This window comes from Chrysochloris asiatica, unplaced genomic scaffold (assembly GCF_000296735.1).
Source record: "Chrysochloris asiatica unplaced genomic scaffold, ChrAsi1.0 scaffold00039, whole genome shotgun sequence".
NCBI classification, from domain to species: domain Eukaryota; kingdom Metazoa; phylum Chordata; class Mammalia; order Afrosoricida; family Chrysochloridae; genus Chrysochloris; species Chrysochloris asiatica.
In genome coordinates, this window is record NW_006408557.1 from 10,142,931 (window position 1) to 10,168,609 (window position 25,679).

Genomic DNA, 25,679 nt, shown 5'->3' on the forward strand with positions numbered 1-25,679 from the left:
TTTATTGGTTGTTGTTTTTTTGGCGGGGGGGGGGGTGTACTCAAAATCACTTAGAAATATATAGTCATTTAAACATCCAAAGGATACATTTTACAAGCATGCCTCCTGGCCACCAACACCTGGCTGCCAGCACACAGCCTTTCTGTTTCCATGAGTCTAGAGTCCTCAGACTCTGTCTCTCCATGCCCTAATCTCTGTCTCTGTAATCACTGCTTCTCTGAATAAGGTCCCACATTCCACTTGTGCTCTTCTTCCTTGATGGTCCTAAGGTTCTTTGTCCCTGGACTGTAACATAAACTGCTCCCTTCTTTTTGTTACAAAACTTCTGCCTTTACAGTTGTGACAGTTGCAATTAGTCATTATAGCAAATTACTCACCATTGAATCATACGAATCTTCATTGAATCATTTGAATCTTATTGCCATCACCTTTCACCAGAGAAAAACTTCAATTGTTTCTTCAGTTCCCGCAGCTTGAGAAATGCTTAGCTGTTCTTCCCTTTGGTTTTCTAACTCAAGGTCTTTGCACATTTCATTTTAATATTTGACCTTTGTCTTCTCGAGCTGACATTTGAGAATTTCCATTCAGCTCTTGTACCTCCTCACTTTTTCCATTTGCTTTAGTCTGTCTATGCTGGAGAGCATGTTTCAGAGTTTCATCTGATATCCATGCTGATCTTTTCCTTCTTTCTTGTCTTCAGTATTATATATGTGATGCTATATTGTAAATGTTTTCTCTTTGAGTCTGCTTTACTTCTATGTATATATCATTTCAGGTGGCTTTTAAATGTTGTTACTTTTCTTTCTGGATGACTCCTTTCAGAATTTCCAGTAGGACTAGTCTAGTGGCAACAAATGCTCTTAATTACTTCTTTATTTATATATTTAAAACATTTATTTGTGCATTTTTCTCTGGGAATGTCATAAGTTACTCTTGTTTTTGAACAATGACTTTGCTTGGTGTGTTTTATACTTGGTTTATAATTCTTTTCCTTCAGCACTCTATATTGTTCCATTTTCTTCTAGCTTTCATGATTTCAGTCGAGTAATCAGCATTTAATCTTATTGGAATTCCTTGTGTGTGACAATTCTAAAAAAATTTTTGTTGTTCTTTATTCTCAAGAGTCTAATTATGTTGTGCATCTGTGAATGTCTTTTAGGATTTATGGGGAAATTTCCATCTTTCATGATGTTTTCTGCTACTATTTGTTAAAAGATTCTTTTTGGGCCTATGCCTCTCTCTTTGTTGAAACTCCCATTATATATAATTTATTCCTCTTAAATGTGTCCCTCTTAATTGTGTCCCACCTTTCCTCTTCATGGTATTCCTCTTGTTGTTGTTGTTAGGTGCCATCGAGTCGGCACTGACTCATAACAACCTTATGCACAGCAGAATGAAACAATGTCTGATCCTGGGCCAACCTCATTATTGTTGCCACATTTGAGTCCTCCTCTTAGGCTTTGTTAATTTTTCTGCATGCTTTTTTCAGTTTGCTTTCAGAGTGAGCAATCTCAAAGACCCTATGTCCACGTTTGCTGGCCCTGTCTTCTGTCATTCCAGTTCTACTCTGTGTCTTCCATGGTTCTGTTCATTTTTGTTAATTTACTTTTAACCTCCAATTTTTGCAGTTGTTCTATTTTTATTGATTTTTTTATATTTATCTATATTTATTGATATCTCTTTACTGACATTTTTATTGTATTTTCCCCCTGATTTCCATTACATCTTTTTCTATGTTTTCCTTTAGCTCTTTGAACATTATCAGTGTGAATGCTTTGAAATATTAATTGAGTAAGTCCATTAATTGTTATTCAGGGACTATTTCTGACCCCTTGCTTTATTCATTTGTTTGCTCCATCCCTTTCTGTCTCTTCATATGTTTTATAATTGTTATATATGGGACATTAAGATTTATTTATTTGTGCCTTAGTAAATCAGGAAATTAGCTTCTTTCTCTTTTCTTTAGATAGTTCTTCTTGTTCAATGCTTTTTCCAGTGGTTCACGGGCCCTTCTCTTCTTAGCTGTACAGGACAGCTTGCTAAGGAGCTTTGGCTTGTGTTATTTCATTATCTCTGTCTTTGAGTACTTCTGATATTGAGACAGGCTATTTGTGCTTGTGATGTTTGACTTGGCTGGAGATAGCAGAGGGACTAGGATGGAGTACAACTACTGCACAGATATGTAGTAGGTCATCTTGTAAGGAGTCTAGGAGCACAGCCTATATAGCTGCACGGCTCTAGGTGTGAGACTATGTGCATGGTGTGTGTCTAGGCGTATGCCCGGTGCATGGTGTGTGTCTAGGCATATGCCAGGGGCAGGGCCTCAGATACTGTATTGGTCTGGAAGTGGGGAGCTGCAGGCACTGTTCAGGTTTGGTGGTCCCACTGTGAATTTTGCATACCCTGGGTCAGTGTGGTGATGTACTCCTGTTCATCTGACCTAACAGTTGTGAACAATTGCTTTCCTGCCACCTGGCCAGTTGACTTTCAAGTTTTTAGCAGTCATGGCTTCATGGATAAATTCAAAAGATGTCTAACTACCCTCCAAAGACAAACCATCAGTACAAATGACTTTCGGGAAATGTAGTTTTCAATTTAAAAAATTTAACAGTGAAAATAAGGTGGTAAACACCAGGAGAGAACACGTACTTAACTTAATTCTTAAAAGATGTTCATCAGAAAATATGTGTAATTTATTTAATGCGTTTTCAACATCCCCCTCCATCTTTTTTTTTTTTTTTTTTAGGATATTGAGTACATACGATCCCATTACAACATTGAAGATTTCATCTACTTCAGTCACCACCAGCGTGAGGAACATGGGCACTTGCATCACTTTGCCATGAACCCTATTTTTCGGCACTACACCAAGTTTTTTCTAAAAGAGATTCTTCGTTTAGGCTTTAAGTCTTGTCTGTACTACCCTGTTTACCCACACTGCAGGACCAGCAAGGTAAAACACTATAACTTTCAGGATCTTCCATCCACTGGTACTCACAGTGTACTAGATGGGCTGTATTTCATTCCTCCGGACTCATTGTCACATGACTCTAAATTCAAAATGGCTATGGTGAACATCCTCTACTCATCTATCAGTTTGTCATACTGTGGTGGCTTGCGTGTTGCTGTGATTCTGAAGCTCTGCCACCAATTTTAAATACTAGCAGGGTCACCCATGAGTTCTGGTGTGGTGCTGTGGGTTAATGCTCCAGACTGCAAAGCCATTTGAACTACAAAATCAGTGGTTCAAGCTTACCAGTCACTCCTTGGAAACCCTATCTATACAGGGTTGCTATGGGTCGGAACCAACTCAACAGCACTTAACAACAACAAGGATCACCTATGGTGGACAGTTTTCAACTGGGCTTCCAGTCTAAAACAGACAAGGAAGAAGGAGATACTGACCGCTTCCAAATATCTGTTGTTGTGTTGTTGAGTTGGTTCTGACTCATAGCAACTCTGTATATGGTTTCTGTGGAACTGCTGGTGGGTTTGAACCTGTAACCTTCACTTAGTAGCAGTCCAGTGCTTATACATTGGTGACACACCAAATATTTAGTCACTGAAAACCTTATGAATAGTAGTGGAATGCTGTCAGATAGCACCAGAATATTGAATATTGAAACGTGATGAATAGCAGCAGAATGCTGGATAATGAGGCCCTCAGTTTGTAAAGCACTCAAAATACAAATGGGAAAGAGCTGCCTCCTTAAAGTAGAGTTGACTATGATGATGAGAGTAGAGTAAAGCTTTAGGACCTTCATTTGCTGATGGAGCAAAGCTAAAATGAGGATAAATAGCTGTAAATATCCATTAATAATCAGAAGATGGAATGTATGAAGTATGAATCTAGGAAAACTGGAAGTTGTCACCAAAAATGAAATGGAATGCATAAACATTGATATCCTGTGCATTGTTGTTGTCGTTAAGTGCCATTATATCAATTCCAACCCATACCGACCCAGTATAGGGTTTCCAAGGAGTGAGTGGTAAGTTTGAACTGTCATCCTTGTGGTTCACACTGACCTTGCAGTTCAACTCTTATCCTACAGCACCACACCAGGACTGTTAGGTATTAGTGAGCTGAAATGGACTGGTATTGGCTGTTTTGAATCTGACAGTTACATGATTTACTATGTGGGAATGACAAATTGAAGAGGAATGGCATCACATTCATCATCAAAACCCAAAACATTTTAAGATCTGTCTTGAAGTACATCATTGTATGTGGTAGAATAATTTCCATATACCTAAAAGGAAGACCAGTTAATACAACTATTATTCAAACTTATGCACAACAAAAGCCAGTGATGATGACATTGAAGAATTCTGCCAACTTCTTATATCTGAAATTGATCAAACTTGCAATCAAGATGTACTGATAATTACTGGCAATTAGAATTACTGGCAAAGATTGGAAACATACTTCAGACATATTATCAGAGGGACAACAGCAAAATCTAGGAAGACCCCCAGCTAGATGGATTGCCACAGTGGCAGCAGCAGTGGACTCAAGCATAGCAATGATTTGAGGCTGGCACAAGACTGGGCAGTGTTTCATTCTGTTGTGTATAAGGTTGCTGTGTACTGACTTAACAACACCTAACAACAGCATATTAAATATGGTTCTTTTTTTACATTACTGTGAAACTCCAGAAGGCTTTGAATTTCTGCAAGAATTAACATAGATGTAATGAGAAGCACAATTTGCTAGCTTTTCTATATTGGCAAAACAGAGACTAGAAACTATGCAAAAGTGCTCTAAGACGCATGGAAATCAAATAGTTTTTTTCTGTTGGTGTATTACTATAATTTCAGTGCCAAAACGATCCAATCATATTCTCTCATGCAAAGAACATTTTAGTAACGAACATATCAAATAAATCAATCCTCTTGAAAAATATTGGTTTACTATCAAATATTACAAATGTGCACTAAAACTACCCCCATAAGAGTATGAAGATATATGATACCAGTAACCTTTATATAATGACTATCTGTATAACTCTGTATGTATAAGATCTGCACATACTTATTAGGAGCAAAAATTTGGGTAGGCACATACATAATGTGTCTATACTATATATATGTTGCTGTTGTTAAATGCCGTGGAATTGGTTCCAACTCATAGTGACCCAGTATATGCTTTCCAAGACTTTAAAATTTTTCATGGGAGTAGAAACCCTCATCTTTCTTCCATGAAGCAGTTAGCAGGTTCAAACCATAGACCTTTTGGTTTCACAGTGTAGTGCTTATCGTATGGAGCTACCGTGCTCCCCATTCTGTATATGTGCATGCACAAATAGCAGATTCTTCAAATTGTTTCCACATGTCTTTATTCTGCTGTTAATTACCTGAAATTATTTATTTTGCCATGAAGGCAGTGTTTCCCTTGTTCACAGCTCTAGGATAGCATCGGTCCTCTACTCTGTGCAGATTCAAGGACCAATGGGATACAACCACTAAACTAGGTTGACGATATCTCATCACATCATAAAGCTTCCTCATATTCTGTCCAGATTATTTGACTTTTGTCATATTTATTTGTAGTAGTAACTACAGTGAGCAAACTAGATTAAAAAAATAAACATAGTAAATGGAAAAGCACATAGAGCATGCGTTTAATAGTAATCTTGCTAGTGTAGCTTAACTTAACAAAAATATTTTCAAGAAATACAAGAGAGTGAAGAAGAAAGAAAGAGCCTTGGAAAAGGTTTGAATGTGATTTGGGATCTGCTATAGTGACTACTTTTTCCTGTCAAAATGTAGCATGATAACCATGTAAAAGGCTGGGACGGAAGCTGTTTTGCTAGAAAATTCCAGCCCTGCACAATTTCCCTTTCCTTTGCATTTGGGCCAACTACCAATTTTGTGGCCTTTAGGATGTGATATTAAAGTCTTAGTTTTTATTCATTATATTGCTTGGACATGCTGGTTTGGTAGAAAATACATTTGCATTCATTATGCAAATAATCTCTTAAGCATTCCAGTGACTTTTAGAAGCTCTTAGAAATGCTGGGAGCTATTTTCAGAACATTAAATAAGTAATATGTTCTTGTTGTTAGTATCCTTGAGTTGGTTCTGACTCAGCAAACCTGTATAGGGCTTCTGAGCCTGTAAATCTTGGCAGGAGCAGGAAGCCTCATCTTTCTCCCATGGAATGACTGGTGGACTAAAACCGCTGACCTTGTGGTTTGCAGTCCAGTGCTTAGTTTACAAAGCCACCCTGTTCCCCAAGTTATATTTAAATCATTATTTATTAAATGCATCTGTGGTTTAATTTTACTTTCTGTGCTTAAAGCTTAAATTCAATAAATGTACCTTTTGGACATTTATCGGATTTGGATTTTACAATTTAACTTTTAAGGTTAAGTGACCACAATACTTTTCAGTTGGTTTCATCAAAACAACTAAAATTTTGTAACTGTAATAGAAACAAAGAATATCATGTTCTGTTTTTTTTCTGCCAAGTTTTAATAATTAGCTAAATGATTATTAAAACAGAAAGCATCAAAAGAAGACAAAAAAAATACACAGAGTAACGGTACCAAAAGACATGGTTGACATTCGTCCATTTCAGAAGATAGCATGTGATCAAGCACTACTGGTATTAAAGAATGAAATCCAAGCTTCATTGAAGGCACTGGTAAAAAAAAAACAAGACTCCAGGCATTGACAAAATACTAATTAAGATGTTTCAAGAAATGGAAATGACAATGGGAGTGCTCGTTGGTCCGTGCCAAGACACTTGGAAGACAGATGACTGTATTTAATTCATATTTGTATCCATTGCAAAGAAAGGTGATCCAACTGAATGGTGGAAATTCTCAAATAATATCATTAGTATCACATGCAAGTAAAATTTTGCTGAAGACAGTTTTTAAAAAATTGTAGCAGACAGAACTGCCAGAAATCCAATCCAGATTTCAAAGAGGATGTGGAACAAGACATGTCATTTCCGATGTCAGACGGATCTTAGTTAAAAGCAGAGAGTACCAGAAAAATGTTTTCCTGCATTTTATTGACTACACAAAGGCATTTGATTGTATGAATCGTAACAAATTATGGATAACACTGTGAAGAATGGGAATTACAGCACACTGAATTGTGTTCATGCAGAACCTGTTTGCCAAAAGACAGTCATTCAAACAGAATAAAAGGGATACTGTGTGGTTTAAAATCAGGAAAGGTGTGTGTTATGGTTGGTGGCTTGTAGGATAAACAGTAGACTGCAAACCGCAATATTGGTGGTTCTAGCCCACCAGGCACTCCGCCTGAGACAGATGAGGCTTTCTATTCCCACAACAATTTACAACCTTGGAAACCCTATGTAGAGCTGCTATGAGTGAGAACCAACGCACTTAACAACAACAATAACATGCTGAGCAAATAATCTGAGAAAATGGACAATATGAAGAAGACGTGGCATCAGGATTAGAGGTGACTCATTAATAACCTGAGCTATGAAGATGACACAACCTTGCTTGCTGAACGTGAAGAGGACTTGAGGCATTTACTGGTGAAGATGAAAGCATATAACCATCAGTTTGGGTTACACATCAACATAAAAGAGCACTTCTCACCTGTTGTAATGAGCAGCAGCATGATAAATGGAGAAAAGATTAAAGTTGTCTTGATGTAGTGCAGTGGAATAATGCATTGGGCCACAAGGTCAGTTTGAACCATAAGGTCAGTGGTTCAGATTCACCAGCCACTCCTCATAAACCCTATGTTGTTTCTGAGGAACGACTGGTGAATTCGAGTCGGTTCCAACTTATAGCAACCCTGTATAGAGTTTCCAAGGAGCGGCTGGTGAGCTTGAACCACGGACCCTGTAGTTCAAACTGACCTTATAGTCCAGCGCATTAACCCACAGTGCCAAAACCGGAAACCCTATACTGGGTCAATATGAGTCAGAACCGACTCGATGACACTAACAACAAGATCAACAGTCATTGCTCATGGCAGCAGCAGTCAAGAAATTAAACCACGTATTGTGTTGGGCAAACTTGCTGCAAACGATCTCTTTAAACTGTTAAAAACTAGAGATGTCATTTTGAGGACTAAGGTGCTCCTGACCTCTAAGTCATGGTATTTTCAGTTGCCTGTGTGCATAGGGAAATTGGGCAATGAATAAGGAAAACCGAAGAAGAATTGCTACCTTTGAATTATGGTGTTGGTGATGAATATTAAATATATCATGGGCTGTCAGGAGAACAAACTAATTTGTGTGGAAGAAGTACAGCCAGAAGACTCCATAGAAGCTAGATGTTGAGGGACCATCAGTTCCTGAAGGTGGACATAATGATTGGCTAAGTAGAGGGTCAGCAAGAAAAACAAAACAAAACATCAAAAACTCTCAATGAGATAGGCTGACAGTGACTGTAACAAGGGACTCCAACATATGAGGATGGCATAGGACTGGGCAGTGTTTGGGTCTATGGTACGTAGGGTCGCTATGAGTTGGAGCCAACTTCACGGCACCTAACAACAACAACTGTGTTGAAAACATCTTCCAAGAATATGGCTTATCACAGTTCACTTCAGAAAGAATAAATTCTGTTTACACTTTACTATTAATCTTACAATTTACTATTAAGTCAAAATAAAACGATCCAGTTCCACTCCACTCCCTTTACAGCAGCGTACACACTTTCCAGTATTATCCTTTTTTTTTAAAGACAGTTCTTTTACCAATAAACATCCAACTGAAGTTGCTGTGGGTATCTTTAACAAACAGGAGGGTTTTCACATTTATGCTAAGCTGCCCCTTGGATGACATTTTTATCTATGTGTCTTTTTAAAGCAGTGCATGCCAAACAGGCAAAGGTTAACAGGACTCAGATAGCACAGCTTAATGGGGTCAAATCAAGCTGATTCATGATCACTATGGAGAAGAATATCCTCCTGGGGAAAATACTTGTACTGAAAAATCCCATAAACCAAACCACTTGTTTATCTGTCATTCCCACAGAGATAGTAATGTAATTACTCTCGTAATTATCTTCATTAGTGTCAGGCATTATCTGCAATTCATTCCTCTGCTCCAAGAGTGTGTTTGTTTATTTGCTAATTTTTTCTCCTCTCCTATTTGGCCGTGTTAAGGATTTTGTATTTGTAAAGCCGCATGCAGACATCTGTGCTATGCTGCTCTGACATTCTCTCCCCTAAAATATAGATTGCTGTCTTTCAGCTCCAGAGTCCCTACGCCCACTCCCTGACATCTGCCCTTCATTACTTGGTTCCCGTGCGACCACGACGACAGATTGTCTATCCTCTGGAAAAGCTTGGCATGAATGCTCCATCAAAGGAGGTCTCCAAGGATCTGGTGGGTAACGGGCGGCAGCAGGCAGGGAGGCGTGGTGCCAGCTCTCGCGGGCTTGGCAGATGGGGTGGCAGCACTGTCTTTGCAGAGCAGGCTGCTTCTTAATTACAGGGAGCCTGGCTCATGCCCTCACAAGCGGCACCCTGCGCAGGCTCCACGCAGCCCTCTCCTTCAAGTGGTTATTTCGCAGCAAGCCTGAAAACAGTTACCACATGACCCCACAGTAGCACTGTGGCTATGATCCCACGTGTGGTTGCTGTGGCCCCGGACAAACAGTCTGGAGTCAAGCCCGAGTGAGCCTATTTTTGTCTTCCCTCCCCTTCCTTAAAAGCAGATCCCCCTTTTGAACGGATGTCTTGCTTTCAAGGCAGTCAGTTGTTATTCATTCTTGAACAAAGCTGACAGGGAGAAGAGAACTGACTGCATTTGGGATGTTTAGGTCCTGAGTCCTAAACTGGGCTTGTTGAACTCCTCTGTGGGCAGCTGGGGGTGATTAACAGGAGCTCATTGGCTGCCCTGCGGTGGCAGGGATTTTTGACCTTAAAGGGAATGCCCTGACCACTTTTATTACCAGAACAGCAACAGAGCATAGCTCTCACATGTATATGGCCACACAATCCTTTTCAGTAACTTTCCTAGAGAACATAATTTTGTCAAGGTGACTTAGAAGTGATATTATAGTTTTACGCCGTCAAGTCGATTCCAACCCATAGTGACCCTGTATAGGGTTTCCAAGGAGCAGCTGGTGACTTTGAACCACTGACCTTGCAGTTCAAATGACTTTGCAGTCTGATGAATTAGCCCACACCAGGACTTAAAAAAGTTAAACAGAACCAAACAAAAAGTAGCTCCTCGGGGACCAACATCTTGTCTCTTGTGAGAAAAAGCCAGGAGTGGAAAGTCTACTGCCTTTTCTTAGCCTGGAGATGCTCATCAGAGAGCAGGAAGCCTTCCGAACAAACAACTCCTGACCCCTCTGCCTGCAGGAGGTACCACTTCCACAGCTCCTGCCAAGCCCCGTTTTACAGCGTGTCCAGGGGAAGTGGTTCCGGCCCTGACCCCACTTAGAGGTGGCCCTTACTTTCACCAATGCTACTTCATACACAAAAGCAGAGAGAGGCATGTAGAATAGGGCTTCTCAGTCTGACTGTGGTGAAGGGCCTTTTTTTTTTTTCAAATATATAATCCATCACAAACTGATAGCTTTGTAAAAAGTAAGTTACTGGGGGGGCGGGGGACAACGAGGTTAAAAAACAGACAAAATTTTAAGTCTAATTAGTTTATTATTGGATTTGACAGCTGTCAGTTTGCTGTTTAAAGCTTTTGAATATTTCTCTCCATCTCTGTACGTACATCTTCAGGGACTAGTAATGGTGGTGGTGGGTGGACACCTTTCACAGATCACACTTGAGTGCATTAAATACTACCCATCTGCACCCGTTTTCCCTTGTGCACGTTATTTTGAAGTAAACCTGAAATACACTTCTTTTCATTTGTAGATCACAGGGTCCACAGCAGTGTAACTAAGGTCTGTTCACGTGAGAGATGAGAACTACCTGAGCCCTCCTGGAGGGCCTGTGGGAAGGGACAACAGGTAGACTGAACAGAAATCCTGGAAAAGACCTCTTCCTTTGGAGTGAGAGTCAGGACTCACAAGTTTAGTGCAAAGAAAGGCACAGTCTTGGTATCAGAGGTGGGGCTATGTTCTCTCTCTGTCACTGAGCACAGTTTCCATGATGCATGCTGGTTCATGAAGGGGCTGTGGGTCAGTGTACATGCTGCACCCAGGCACTGTTCTACAGCTGCAGTAACAGACCAGGGTAAGGATGAGAGATGTTGTTCTTTTGTGGCCAATGTTGAGGCACCGTCAAGTATGACTGAGCTAGGAAAAGCCCTTACGAGTCAGCAGCTACATGTGGCTAGGGTGCATTTGGCTAGGGAGCTGAGTGGAGCAAGCACTGATTCTTTGAACATGCAGGAAACCTTCTCCCCTGGGAATTTTTAGAGTGGAAAGAAGGCCAGAGAAAATGTTTTATTTCATTAAAATGGTCCTGATCTTACTGCCTGTTGTTGTTGTTACGTGCCGTGGAGTCGGTTCCGACTCATAACGACCCTACACAGGGTTTCCAAGGCTGTAAATCTTTACGGGAGCAGACCGCCTCATCTTTCTCCCACGGAACTGCTGGTATTTTCGAACTGCTGAACTTGCGGCTCGCAGCCCGATTCGTAACCACTGTGCTACCAGAGCCTCTTCTGCCTGGGGTGATATAATTTGAAATCACGTCTCATGCTTAGTACCCTTTTCAATGGCCAGTTCTACCTGCCATGTACCACCAGAGAGCCCTGGAGTATACAAGCTGAGGCATAGGATGAATTGTTTAAAACAAGATTTGAGAAGATAGCCTCTTAGCCAACAGGTGGGGAAATAGTAAAGCTGGGGCACTTTCTTGTGTATTGCACTGTTTTATGTATTATTTTGTTGAATTCTGACTTTAAGGAAGTACTTTTACTGCTATTTACTGTACTCATTCTTGAAAATTTTAAAGGTTTTAGTAAAAATCTTGAGACCGGATTCCTACTATCTGGGCAGCGAGTGCTGGCTCCTTTTCCATCCATGGTTTGATAAGGTTAATAAGATCAGTTCCACATTAATACTGATACTTAAAAGTTTGGTCAAGGTTAAAATACTGAATTATTTTATTTATAATTATTTTCCTCTTTTAAGCATTTTAGATGGTATTTGTAGTTTAGGCTATCTGAGACCAGGTGACCCCAAAAGAATTTTTTAGGAAAAATTACTATATGTACTGTTTTCTTAGCAGAGTTGTGCTGAACAAGGAGGATGAATCATTGTTATTGCTAAGTGACCACCAAATTTCACATCTTTTTCCCCACCCCAGTGCATGGTGCTCTATGTAGGCCCCTTGGCTCCCTCACCATACCCCCACATTTCTCTTGCCAGCCACTCACCTGTCATACCTTTTATTCTATTAAAACCATCTCAAAGAAACCATCCATTGCCTTGCTTTCACCTAGGAAGCCAATCTTCAAGGGAACAGATCACTCCAGGCATGAGTAATGGGATAGAAAGTGTTTCATCTCGGTGGGTTGCCAATTTGAATCTGGCACAAGCCAGCAGTGATTGAAATTCATCACTGCATGGCAGGAAATATGCCCCCCATCCTAAGGTCCTGATAGTCTCTGCCTGACTTGAATGATACGTGTCCCTGCCACAATACCTTCCCTATCATTTGTACTAACTGACCGCCACGTCAGGTCATAAGAGAGGGCCTAGAAAAACGTTAATGCTTTCCATCATACATTAGAGATGTAAGCTTCAAAGGTTTATAATAATATCTTCACAATCAACCAGTATGATTTCATGGATAAGAGAGTTTTTTCCTGAACGAAGGCCATAATCCACATGGGATGGACCTGGATAATAATTGTCTTCCCAGCGTGAATGAGCTGTTTTGACCTGTGCATTTACATTCTGAGAATTACTCTGATTTTTTTTTTTTTAATTTAATTTAACAAATAGTCACAGCCTATCAGCATGAGTACTAGAAGCAGTACACTTGAAATTTGGTTGATTGATTGAATGGTCATTTTAATTAAAAGTGATGGAACAGGTTGACCCACACTTGCTTTGGGTTCAAATCTGTTTTCTTTCCTCTCTTCATTCCTGCAGGAGTTTAGAGATGATGATCACACCATCTCTGCCCTCAAAGAACTTCTGGTCTATTGTCAGTATTAATGTGGGACTGATCTCATTAACTTTATCAGACCATGGATGTAAAGAGGGCCAGCACTGGCTGCCCAGATAGTAGGAGTCTAGTATCAAGAGAAAACTTATTCATGGTGTCATTAGATCCATATTTTGTGGAATTTGGGAGACCGAGTATTTGTGCCCAAGCCACCATTCTCATTCCAACACTCGGATTTAAAATAATTATTATTTATCATACTTGTTGTAAATTGCTATTGAGTTGATTTCATTTGTCTTACTAAGCTTCAGGAAATCTGTTTTAAATTTTAAAAAGTTCCTTCCCCTCACATCAGTATTAATAGAGTTCCACAATATAACTATTTCAGTCACTTTAATTCATCTTGGTTTATAGTGGTTATAGGATTTACTATGAACTCATTTCTCTCTCTTTGCATTAAAATTTTTTCAGGGTCCAAATCAAACCATCATCCTCTCTGATAAATTATACTTTCAGGGTGATCAAAGCCTGTTGTTGTTTTCTTGTGGTTGTTTATTAGTGATGGTCTATTTGAATCTTGCCTAATGAATTCTTTGGAGACCTCCATTTGGATTCTGTGCATTTGGTTTCTTCACATTTCCCCTTTGTTCTCATACAAAGAAAAATGGCGGTTTATTTACCCCCACCCCCTTCTTAGAGCTAAGTGCTACCCCGCTTTTTCTTGGTATGTGCTCTCTCAGGAAGATGTCACTCACTGGCATTCAGTTACCCTCTGAATTGCCCCTTTTCATCTCGGCTGTTCTTCCCCAGTCCAGCTATAATTACCATCTGATGGACTGTTACTGGATACTGTTTCACTTGTACATCTGCCATCCTAGGAAATTGTATTATTCTCCCAGCACCTGCTAGATTTTCCCCAGCTTAATTGTTTCTCAGCCCCTTCCTTAACTTCATAACTTTCATTGTGCATCATTGAGACTTCCTTTGGTTGTGTAGGATAGAATCAGTTCTTTAACATCTAAGCAGAGAGTTCTAAAAAGGCAAGCCCATATTTGTAAGCATTATATGTACACTGATGATTATTAATGTGACCATGGCAGTATATTATTGAATTGAAATTAACCCACTTTGAGTCATGACTGCAAATCAAGTTTGCTCTTTGAAACCCCTTCTTAGCCATTCCCTATGCATTTACGCTACCTGTAGGGAAATCCATTTTGTTTCATTTATTGTGAATACTCTCTGAAATTCCTAGACACTTTATATAAATTCCTTCATAGGAGGTTTTCTGTTTGTTTTGTTTTAAAATAATATGGACTCTATGGACATTTCTTTCCAATTCTCTGTGCACTATCTAGTTTAGCATTCTATACATTACATTAAGTGTACCTCAGAATGATTATAAATCAGTAGTTTATTAAAGTATTGTAATTCTTCCATTTTAGGAAGATTATAAAGTGTTGTTACTAACAGCAGCCACAATCCCCACAACTAATACTGCTAGTCCTGGTGTGGCGCTATAGGATAAATACTGGACTAGTAACTACAAGTTCCATAGTTCAAAACCACCAGCCACACTCAGAAACCCTATGCAGATTCGCTATGAATCAGAACCGACAGCACACAAATTCTACCACCACTGCTAGTAGTAGGTATCAAGCTCATCAACCATCACATTGAAGCCTCACATCAGCACATGTAAATAGTTTTCTGCTATCATCATCCTGAGAGTTGATGGGTGGTGCAGTTAGGCACTCAGCTAATAGCCAAAAGGTTGATGGTTCAAACCTAACCAGCAGCACTTTGTAAGATTTGCTTCCAAAAGCTCACAGCCTTGAAAACACTGGAGAGCAGAGTCCTACTTCGCATGCATGGAGTTGCCAGGAGTTGGATTGGAATCTAACAACAACAAATATCCTTAATGCTCTTGTGAGAAAACAGACTTAAAAGGGGTAACCTGATTCGTCTAAAGGCTACTAATACCTGGATAGAACTTCAAACCCAGGCAGCTGAATGCCAGAAGTTGTACCTTAAACCACTATGATAAATATATACTTTCTTATTTAAAACACTAAACTACTGATATCATGATTCTCATTTATAAGGAAACAAAGCCTCAAAAATGGAAGATGGCTTGGTATAGTGATTTTTTTTGTGTGTCTTTGGCAACAACTACTTAAACCAAAAGGTGGTCCATAGAGAATTGGCTTTCCTCCAGAGCAGTTTGGATTTTCCTCTTGGCTGAATCATCCCCTTTTAGGTTTGATGCAGGCCAACTGGCCTGGCTGGGCTCAGAGGGGAAGGAGCAGACATAAGGGGCCAGATTGGTGTGCCGGGTCAGTTTTGGATGTGAGGCTGGCCAGGCTGTCTGCAGTCTTCTTTGTGTTGTATCAGCAAGATGGTACAAACCTTTGGAAATTATGGTGGTGACTACTGAGGAAGAAGGAAGAAATCATGACCCCACATATAGATTACATTATACATTTCCCATGATCAAGACCTCTGGTAGTGTAGTGGGTTGCGAGTTGGACTGCTGACCGCAAGGTTAACAGTTTGAATCTACCAGTCACTCCGTGGGAGGATGATGAGGCTTTCTGCTCCTGTAAAGACTTATAATCTCAGAAACCCAATACCGGGCCGCTATGTGTCGTACATGAGTCCCATAATTATTAATAATCTCAGAAACCCAATACAGGGTCATTATGAGTCAGAATCGACTCCACAGCACACAACTACCAGAAGTTCCATGTTGTGAGTGGCTTCACTGTGTGCTTCGAAAATGCTCAAGTAAATGCCTGTCAGATGACTATTTGGGAGTTGGGGTTGGTGTGGCAAGGGCAAATGTGAGTCAGTAACATGACCAACAGTCCTTGAATTTTCTTAGAAATTAGACTAGGACAGGATGTCAAAATGCAGCCTTTGGAGTGTGATAAGAGAATGGTAGCAAGTAAAATTTCTTCTTAATGTCTCAATATTGTCACAAATCAATCCTACGTCTCATCTGTGTTTTCTTTAATAGGAACCTCCCTCTCCCCTTTGTCTTTAACAATAGTATTGTATGGTGGTGGTTATGTGCTGTGGAGTCGATTTCCACTCATAGTGACCCTGTATGGAGTTTCTGAGCCTATAAATCTTGATGAGAGCAGAAACCTTCATCTTTCTCTTGCGGAGCAGCTGGTAGATTCCAATTGCAAGTCTTGTGGTTTGCAGCCCACCTCATAACCCATTGTGCTACCAGAGCTCCTTTTACTTTATGACATATAATTCATATAACATACCATTCACCTATTTAAAATATGCAAGTCAATGGTTTATGCATAGGGTTGTGTAACCATCAACACAATCTAATTTTAGAACTTTTCAACATCCAAAACAGAAACTCTGTGTTCAGTAACAGTCGTCTTTTCCCTGTTTCCCCAGTCTTCTTCTTCTTGTTGTTGTTGTTAAGTACCTTTGAGTTGATTCTGACTCACAGCGACCCTGTGTAAGGTTTCCAAGGCTTGAAATTTTTGTGAGCGTAGAAAGCCTTATCTTTTTCCCAGAGAGTGGACTCGACCACCAGCCTTGTGATTTGTAGTCTGGTGCTTATGTTATGAAGCCCTGTTGTTGTTGTTGTTAAATGCCATCGAGTCAGTTCTGACTCATAGCAACCCTGTATAGGGTTTCCGAGAAGCGGCTGGTGAGTTTGAACTGATGACCTTGCAGTCCAGACCAACCTTGTGGTCCAGTGCTTATCCTACAAAGCCACATCAGGACGCCAATAATCTGCTCTCTGTCTCTATAGATTTGCCTATTCTGGTGACTTTGTATTTCATACAATATGTGGTCTTTTGTGTCTGGCTTCTTTCACTTAGTGTAATGTGTGCAAGATTAAGCTAGTTTGTAGCGTGTATCAGTACTTCATTCCTTTTATTGCTGAGTAGTATTCCACTGGAAGTCCTGGTATAGTGCTGTAGGATAAGCACTGAACGGCTAACCACAAGGTTGGTGGTTCAAACCCATCAGCTACTCCTTAGAAACCCTATACAGATTCGCTGTGATTCAGAACCAACTAAACAGCAACTTTATAACAACATCATTCCTTTGGAGTCCTTTTATTGTTATTGTTAAGTGCTGTCGAGTCAGTTCCAACTCATAGTAGCCTTGTATGGCGTTTCCAGGGAACAGTTGGTGGGTTTCAACTGCTGACCTTGTGGTTTGCAGTCCAGTGCTGAACCTATAATGCCACACCAAGAGTCCGTGGAGTCCCTAGGTAGTGCAAATGATTAATGCAGCCAGCTGCTAACAGAAAGATTGGAGGTTCAAATTCACTGAGAAATGCCTTGAAAGAAAGATCTAGCAATTTACTTCTAAAATACCAGGCATTGAAAACTCCAGGAAGCATAATTATACTCTGACTCAACTCCACGGTAACTGGTAGTATTTCATTGTATGTATATATCACATTTTATTTATCCATTCATCAGTTGATAAACATTTGGGTTGTTTCCATATGGGGGCTATTGCGAATGATACTGCTATGAACATTTGTTTTGTAAGGTTTTGTATACGGGTTTTGTAAGGGTGTATTTTTCATTTCTCTTGGGTATCTACCTAGGAGTAAAATTTCTGTATCATACAGGAGGCTTTAGAAAGTTTGTGGAAAAGTTATATTATTTTTTAACTCTATTTTTCCACAGAATTTTTGGAGCCCCCTTGTATAATCACTTATATTTAACATTTTGACATACTGCTAAGCTTTGCCACAGTCGCTGGGCCATTTTACTTCCTCTCTCTTCAATCAGAGTCAGTGTTCTGCTAGTAAATGATGCAGTGCTGGTAAACTCCATGTGCTGTGGCTACCCTTTCAGTTTCAGGAATGGAGCTTGCTTACCACTCCCAGTGCTTCCTACCCATGTTTGACAGCTAGGCTTCAGTGCTTCTGAAAGCAGAAATTTTCTAAACTAAAATCTCTCCCCTGCTTCATCCCTTCACCCGCCCCCCCCAACACACCCACCTCCTGTGACCCCACATATACCAGCACCAGCACCCACACTGTTCAGTTCGTACAGAAGTCTGCTGCAACCTGTTTAGGAGAGCTAAGGCGGCAGAGACACCGCCCATCCAAACCACAGGAAGAAAATAAAGGCCTCTCCGGTTTTTCAAGCAGCCAGCATGTCTTTGTTACAGTCCATCTTCAGCAGTGTTATTTCTCTTAAAAAGAGCTGCCATAGCTCTCTACAGGAAATAAAATCCTGAGTCTTCCTGGATGCTGATTGGGTTCTTGCCACACCCTGTAGGGGAAGAAAAATGCATTCTGTTCCCTGCAGAGCCAGGGTAATGAATGCCACACAGGTCCAGAAGTGCCTCGGGATGCGGCAGCTGCCTGCCGCAGAGTCTGGAAGGCATGACCAAGCGGCTCCAGTGGAACTGATGGACCCGAGCTCCCAGCAGGCACTGGCCTTCCCAGCTAAGTGGCTTCCTCAGATCTGCCTTCAGGCAGGAGAGGCATGTCAGCCAGCAAGAGGCTTCCCTTTGTGTATTTTAAAGTATCTGGGGATGGAAAATGACAAAGGGGACCTTTACAGATGCAGATGATGAGTAGGGAAGTCACATATTTCCACCTTGATTTAAAAATATATATACTTCTACAGAAGCAGTAAGCCTAGGAAAACACAATGAAGAAAATAAAACCTGCAATCTTGTTAATGTTTTGGTATATGAGGTCATAATAGAATAGTGTTTTGAAACACGCTTTTCCACTGTGTATATATAGTATGATACTCTCCCTTGTTATTAAATATGTTGAAATGTCTTTTTAACGGCTGCACAATATCCCTGTGAGGTGCCAGCCTCACTGAGTGCTTCCTCTATGCCAGGCACGGTCTCATGTGGGTTACCTCAGTTCTTACAGATGTCTGCTACAACCTGGAAAGCTGAGGCCTGCAAAACTGGAATCTTAGCCAGTGGGGTTTGTGGGAACAGTTATAGAAGCTCCTGGTGTCTGTTTCCCACAGCTCCATCAGTATACCTAGTGGGGCCAGGTGTCACCTGTATCACACTTGGGATAGACCCTTTTGTGATCATTTTTCCCATCTTTTCTGTTCATTTTTAGATAACGAAGGTTGTGTGGGTCACTTTAAGTCATAAGACATGGTCTTTTTTCCATCTAATGAATGACCAGTCTCTTAGAACGTAACAATGAAACTCAGTTTTCAAAGGTTAGAGCAGGGGAGTGTGTTTGTGGGGGGGTGGGGTACAGACTTCATTGAGTGATGCTTGTAGAGGGGTGACACCAACATGACCGCCTATATATTTTTTTTAAATAAGTGTTTAAGGGTGGATTTAGTGAAAGTTTACAGGGAGGATCATCAGTTTTACATTCAAACAATCATATACCTTGTTTCATTACAATGATTATTATTCCCTCCATGTACCATCAAATAACAGTATCTCTCTCTATTCACTTTAGCTCTTTTTTTTTATTTTGTAAACACTCAGGCACATATAATAATTGACACCACCAAAGGGCACATTCTGCAAGTCTGCCTCCTGGCCACCAGCACTGAGTATCCCTCTCTTCCCATGAATTTAGAGTCCTCAGCTGCTCCTTCTCTCCATGTTCCCATCTCTGCCTCCATCTCTGGTGTCACTGCTTCTCTATATAAGGTCCCACATTCTGCTTGTGCGCTTCTCCCTTAATGGTCCTAGTTTCCTTTACTTCTGGACTGTAAGATTAGCTGCTCCCCCATTTTTGTTATAAAACTTCTACCTTTACAATTGTGACCATTGCAATTAGCCATGATAACTATTACTCGCTATTGAATCGTAAGAACCTCATCCCCATCTCTTTTCACCAGTCCCATCTAGACAAGAGGAAAACTATTCAGTGGGGACTTTTATCTTCACTCACACACTTTTAAACTAAACTTCCTCTTTAATCCTTGTAAGCCTGTCCCTTCATGTCTTTATCACCCCCTCATTTTAGGTAGCCAATTTCTAAGTTGCCCATCTCTATCTGCCCTGTGTACAAAGGAGGTAGCATTCATACTTATGTGAAGACTCCTACCCTCTCTGTTGGTATTTAGAGTTACTGCCTCCCAGAGTATAGGTCAGGTTCATCAAATTGTAGCAATTTACCCTTGTTTCTTTTATCAAACATTGTTGTTATTTATTTATTTTCATCTTCCTCTAGTCAAGTTCTGATTGTCAAGCCATCGAGGCTAGGTCAAATGGGAACTATCTGCAAATTTGGGTGGTCTTCCACCTGTAGATTTTTTTTGTGCACTGCTTCAGCAGAAATTGGTGTTTTTTGTTTTTTTTTAAAAACACCTCTGCATATAGTTATGATAATAAAAGCATTTTTTTGGTAGTCCAGCTTGTTTGTTAAGTTACGTGGAGTCCGTTCCAACTCATTGCAACCCTGTATCTGGTTTCTGAGTACCAGCTGGTATGTTTGAATAATGCAGCTTACATGTATAAATATACCTACAAGCTAAAACTATGCTAATTTACTTTTTGAACCTCCTAGTGAGTCCTGAAAGGAGCTCTGGTAGCGTAGTGATTATGAATCGGGCTGCTAACCTCAAGGTCAGCAGTTTGAAACTACCAGCGGTTCAGCGGGAGAAAGATGAGGCTTTCTGCTCCCGTAAAGATTTGCAGCCTCGGAAACCCTGTACAGGGTCACTATGAATCGGAACCGACGCCACGGCACATAACAACAGCAATGAGTACTGGCAGGAGCTCTGGTAGCATAATGGTTACGAGTCAGGCTGCTAATCTCATGGTCAGCAATTCAAAACAACCAGCAGTTCCGCAGGAGAAAGATTAGGCTTTCTGCTCCTGTAAAGATTTACAGCCTCAGAAACCCTATAACATGATCGCTATGAGTCTCTGAACCGACTCCACAGCACACCACCACCACCACCAGCGAGTACTGGCGTAGCATTGTAGGATAAGTACTGGATGGCTAACCATAAGGTCCGCAGTTCACATCATAAGGTATCACACCAAAGATTTTAATGAAAAGATCTGAAAGTTATATTTATAATACTTACGAACTATGCATCCGTTAATTTAGAACCACACTTTCCTGAAAGGAATTATGTTTTTATCATTCTCTCACATGAGGAGGAAGTTGAGAGTCCTGTGAGGGTTTTCTGGCTCTGTAGTCCATGTGTCTATCACTGTTAGCATTGTCACATGGCACTATCATTGTACTTTAGTCAATATGATATGATTTCTTAGAAGGTTTGAAAGACTAGGAGAAGCAACCAATAAGCATGAGAGGCTTTACATTCAAATTGAGCTCTGGAGGATTAACATGTTCCACCAGTTAGTAATCTTCATTAGGCAGTCTGAGTTGGATTATTATCATTTTATACACTCACCAAATCTAGAGGGATAGGTCATTTGTGCTAATCAGGGGCAAAAGATACAATGGGCCTTGAAAACGGGCATGACTTTTTATTTGGAGAGGTGTCTTTCCCAGAGCGAACAAGACTTTCCATGGCCCTGTATCCTTGTCACAGAAGCAAATTGGAAGTCCTCAGCCCATTGTCCTCAAGCTGCTACTGCCCTTTGGGACTGAAACACCTTCAGTATACAAACCTTTGCCCTGAATGTTGCCTCAGAATCATTAAACTTAGTCAAGATTACTGATGTCATCATCTCCATAAGCCAGAAGAAAACAAAAAGGATGACTTAAAATAGAAAAAAAAAGAGAGAGAGATAGAAACAATGTGGGAACCATAAAGGTTTTAAAATTGAGGCTTATTTGCCATATCAAAGGTGATTCCGTTACAGCACAAGCAGACATGAGCCATTCAGTTGGGTGAAATTCAGGGTAGCAAAAATAAATGACAGACTACACCATTGCTTTTATTCTATGTGCTGTTCTATCATGTTCCATATTGTGTGTGTTTAATACAATGTTTAATACAATACAGTGTGTTGAAGTAATCACCATGGGAGTCATTGTAGTCATGGTGTTTGTGATAGTTGATGTACTTAACCAAAGGAGCCATGCTTCTAGGAAGCAAGTCTGGCAGCCAGCCCTTCAGGGCACTAGAGTTCAGCCCCACTGGCCACCCTCCATCTCCATTTTCACCACTGCTCACTGACTCTTACTGTGATATCTCCGTGGAAACACAATTAATCATTGATTTAAGAAGTTGACTTGGGCTTTATTGTCACAAGTTACAACAGAGCGGGTCACAACAATTATCTGAGTGTCTCACAGAATTACATACAGTGAAAACCTCTTTGTTGTGTTCAATTTGTTTACTGTGCAGTATTGCTTCCATGCACCAGGTCCTAGGTTCCTCTGTGTTGGTAATATTGCAGTTAATGGCCCCCTAGGTCATGTGATATCTACCAACTTACCACTCTTGTCAGATCATGAAAGGAAACAGATCTGCAGAGATTTACCCCAAAGAGATAATGCCAGAGACTGAAGAGTTTGGATAATGACACAGAACCCCATGCCCAACTGTCCCACCTGGCCCACTCTTGGGTCTTGGTCCCAATTATCAAACAAAGGGACTGGATCGATCCTCCACAAAGGTCTTTCCCAGATCCTACTGTTCTCCCCGTTTGATCTGCTCTCTGAGAGTTGTTTGCTCTGGAGGATGCTGCTGGGTGTCCAAGAACCCTTGGTCCCATTTAAGGCAGCCCTGCTGAGACCTCACATTCCCACAAGCATCAAGTAAAAGGAGTAGCCAGACTTCTCTGTCCCAGTTATCCTGCCCTATGACTCCCTCCTCTCCCATTGGTTAAGGTAAAGATCTTACAACTGATGTGCTGATGTGGCACCAACTGTCAGGAAGGTAGGAAGAGATGAGTCAGGAGAAACGGTGCATAGCTCCTCCTTTCCAGAGACTCTTCAGGCCCTGAGTAAGTGCTTGAATATCTCTCTCTGCCTCTCTCATACACACACACATTATCCATGACCCTGGAGTGGTATTCCCATATCCAACAGTTCTACCCACCATCAAAGGGCAGAAGGACTCTGGTGTTCTACTACCCGCCCCAGCCTCCCCTGGCCAGGCCCTCCTATGAACCAAGCCAGCTCACCAAAAGCCACATAGATTGGTTCCTCCTCCCTTCCCAGCCTGCTTCTCTGTGCACCAGAGCATTTCTTCAGGTGTCCTACATTTTTTTCATCCTGACTCTGTTGCCCATCATGGTTTGAACCTACCTTTTAGTAAGAGTGAGGGCTTTGCTATTTTCTGTTTTCCACCAGCCCACAAGAAGCACACATGTCTGTCACATCCTGCCTGTGCAGACAGTCTCCTCTGCCCTAAGTCCTGCTGTAACATCCAGGGCCTGTTCTGCATCACTGGTGATGAAGCATGGAGGTGGAGACTTAATTTAAGTGACTTGTCAATCAATATTTATTGTATGTTGATCATGTATAGAACCCTGTTGTTGACACTAGGGATATAACAAGTGGACAGATGTCCGCTGTCCTGGTGCTTACATTCTAGTTGTGGAGCATGGAGTGGGGAGGGCAGTTGTTGCCATCAACTGACTCCAGCTGATGACAACCCAGGCGTGCCAGAGTAGAACTGTGCTTCAGAGGATTGTCAGTGGCTGGCTTTTTGGAAATAGATCTTTCTAAAAAAGAAATGTAGGCCTTTCTTCTGAGGTTTCCCTTAGTGAACTTGAACCATCAATATTTTGGTTAGCAAAGGATTATTTTAACCATTTGCACCACCCAGGGACTCTGTTGGGGGAGAGAGACAATAAACAGATATTTTAATCTGTGGGTGGCGAGTGCTACCAAGAAGAAATCCAAACAACAACAAACCGTGGCCATCAAAGTATTTCCTTCCACAACAAACCCCCACCACCACCACCACCACCGCCAAAGGACAAGGTAGAACTGCCCTGTAGGGTTTCCAAGGCTGTCATTTTAAAAAGAGCAGACTGCCAAATCTTTTTCCCATGCAGTAGCTAGTAGGGCACACCATTCATCTTTAGGGTAACCACTGTGCCACTAGGACTCCAGAAGAAAACCTGTGGAGACCTAATTTGATGGGACAAGTGGGGATGTGAGAAACATGAAGAAGGGACTGGTGTTGCTTCTTCCATCACACCCTTCAGAACCTGAATCTGTAGGTTTCCTTGGACACACTTATCAGAGCTGTCCCCTCACAGGGTCACACTGCACTTTTGCTAAATGGACACAGCATTCATACTGCTCATTCATTCTTCACAGAGATTAAAAAAAAACAATTTAATGCACAAAATCCATCAGACTCAAAGCATTTCAATTCATGTTCTTAAAACAAACCTTTTCACTTTAACCTTCCATAGCTTGTTCAGATTATAACTATGAGATCTACATTGTGGTAACTCCCTGTGAAATTACAATTTATATGAAAACAACAACTGTGGACTCAGATACGAGTGTAGAATTTTAGGTGATCAATACTGGAAAAAGTTTTTTTTGCCTAGATGGGCAGTTGGCTTCCTAGGAATTCCTAGGGAGAACGTTGCATCTGTTCAAGAGAAGATGTCAAAGTAACTGCTATTTTGAAGGCTCACTTAACAGATGTTTCAAGTATATAAATCTATGTATTATTAAATAATTCTTTTTAATATGCTCAAGAATAAGCAATGTGTAAACCTTCGCACCATCTGGGTGCATTCTGCCATCCATCTGTTTCATGTAATTATGTAATTATCCATATAAGGAAAGAATAGGTGATATAATTAACAAGAAAAACTGATCCACACTGAAGACTAAAAGTGACATGTTGTTGTTGTTGTTGTTAAGTTCTCTTGGGTCAGTTCTGACTCATAGTGACCCTGTATAGGGTTTCCAGAGAACAGCTGGTTAAGTTTGAACCACTAACCTTGTGGTTACCAGTCCAGTGCTTATCCCATAACACCACACCAAGACTACAAAAATAACATACATCTGGTGAATTGCTTTTGTGTGTGTGTGTGTGTGTGAATTGCTTTTTGTTCCTCTCCCATCATTGTTACCCCACACACACACGCTCCCCCAATTCATCATTGCTTTCAGGATATCGGATTGTATTGAATCCGTTAGAAGGGTGTTTTCAGGGCTTCAAACTAGTTAATTACTGGTCGACCCTGCTGTAAATTTACATTTCCACCCTATATATACTCAATTGGAATCTACATTTTAACAAGATCCCCAGATGGGAAGCCCTGGTTATCTCTGCCATGGCATGCTAGCCCTCTTGCTCGCTGTCTGGCTCTGTCGCTCTATCTCTTACACATGGACACATTCACACAGGCCAAAACATTACTAAAGTGCTGTGGAAACCTACACAGCTTGAAAAGATTGCACACGGTCTTCTTAGTGTTGCTTATTGATTCTCTGCCTCTTGGAAATCCCCGATGATCATTTCCAGAATGTGTAATATAACAGCTAAAACTCTAGAAAACACTTAAATTAATTAGTGGCAGATAGAAAAAATAGGGTGACTATGTAGTGCTGTCCTTAGAAAGAGAAACTGCTTTAGAAAAATTCCCTTATTTGGTGTATTCGTCTTAATATCAAGATTCAACAAAACCTGTAATTTCATAATGGTTGTTGTTCTTGAGTGTCATCGAGTTGATTCCGACCCATAACGACCCTGTATAGGGTTTCCAAGAAACAGCTGGTGAGCTTGAACCGCCGACCTTGCAGT

At 40.8% G+C, this 25,679-nt stretch overlaps 1 protein-coding gene across 1 annotated transcript in view; it reads left to right on the forward strand.

The window, feature by feature from the left end:
• LOC102837054 (chromosome unknown open reading frame, human C20orf26) overlaps positions 1-25,679 on the forward strand; it is a 529,862-nt gene that overhangs the window by 263,758 nt on the left and 240,425 nt on the right. The window contains exons 15-16 of the mRNA XM_006860747.1: positions 2,747-2,953; positions 9,194-9,328. Of these exons, the coding sequence (XP_006860809.1) occupies positions 2,747-2,953; positions 9,194-9,328 (342 nt within the window). The remainder of the gene's footprint in view (positions 1-2,746; positions 2,954-9,193; positions 9,329-25,679) is intronic.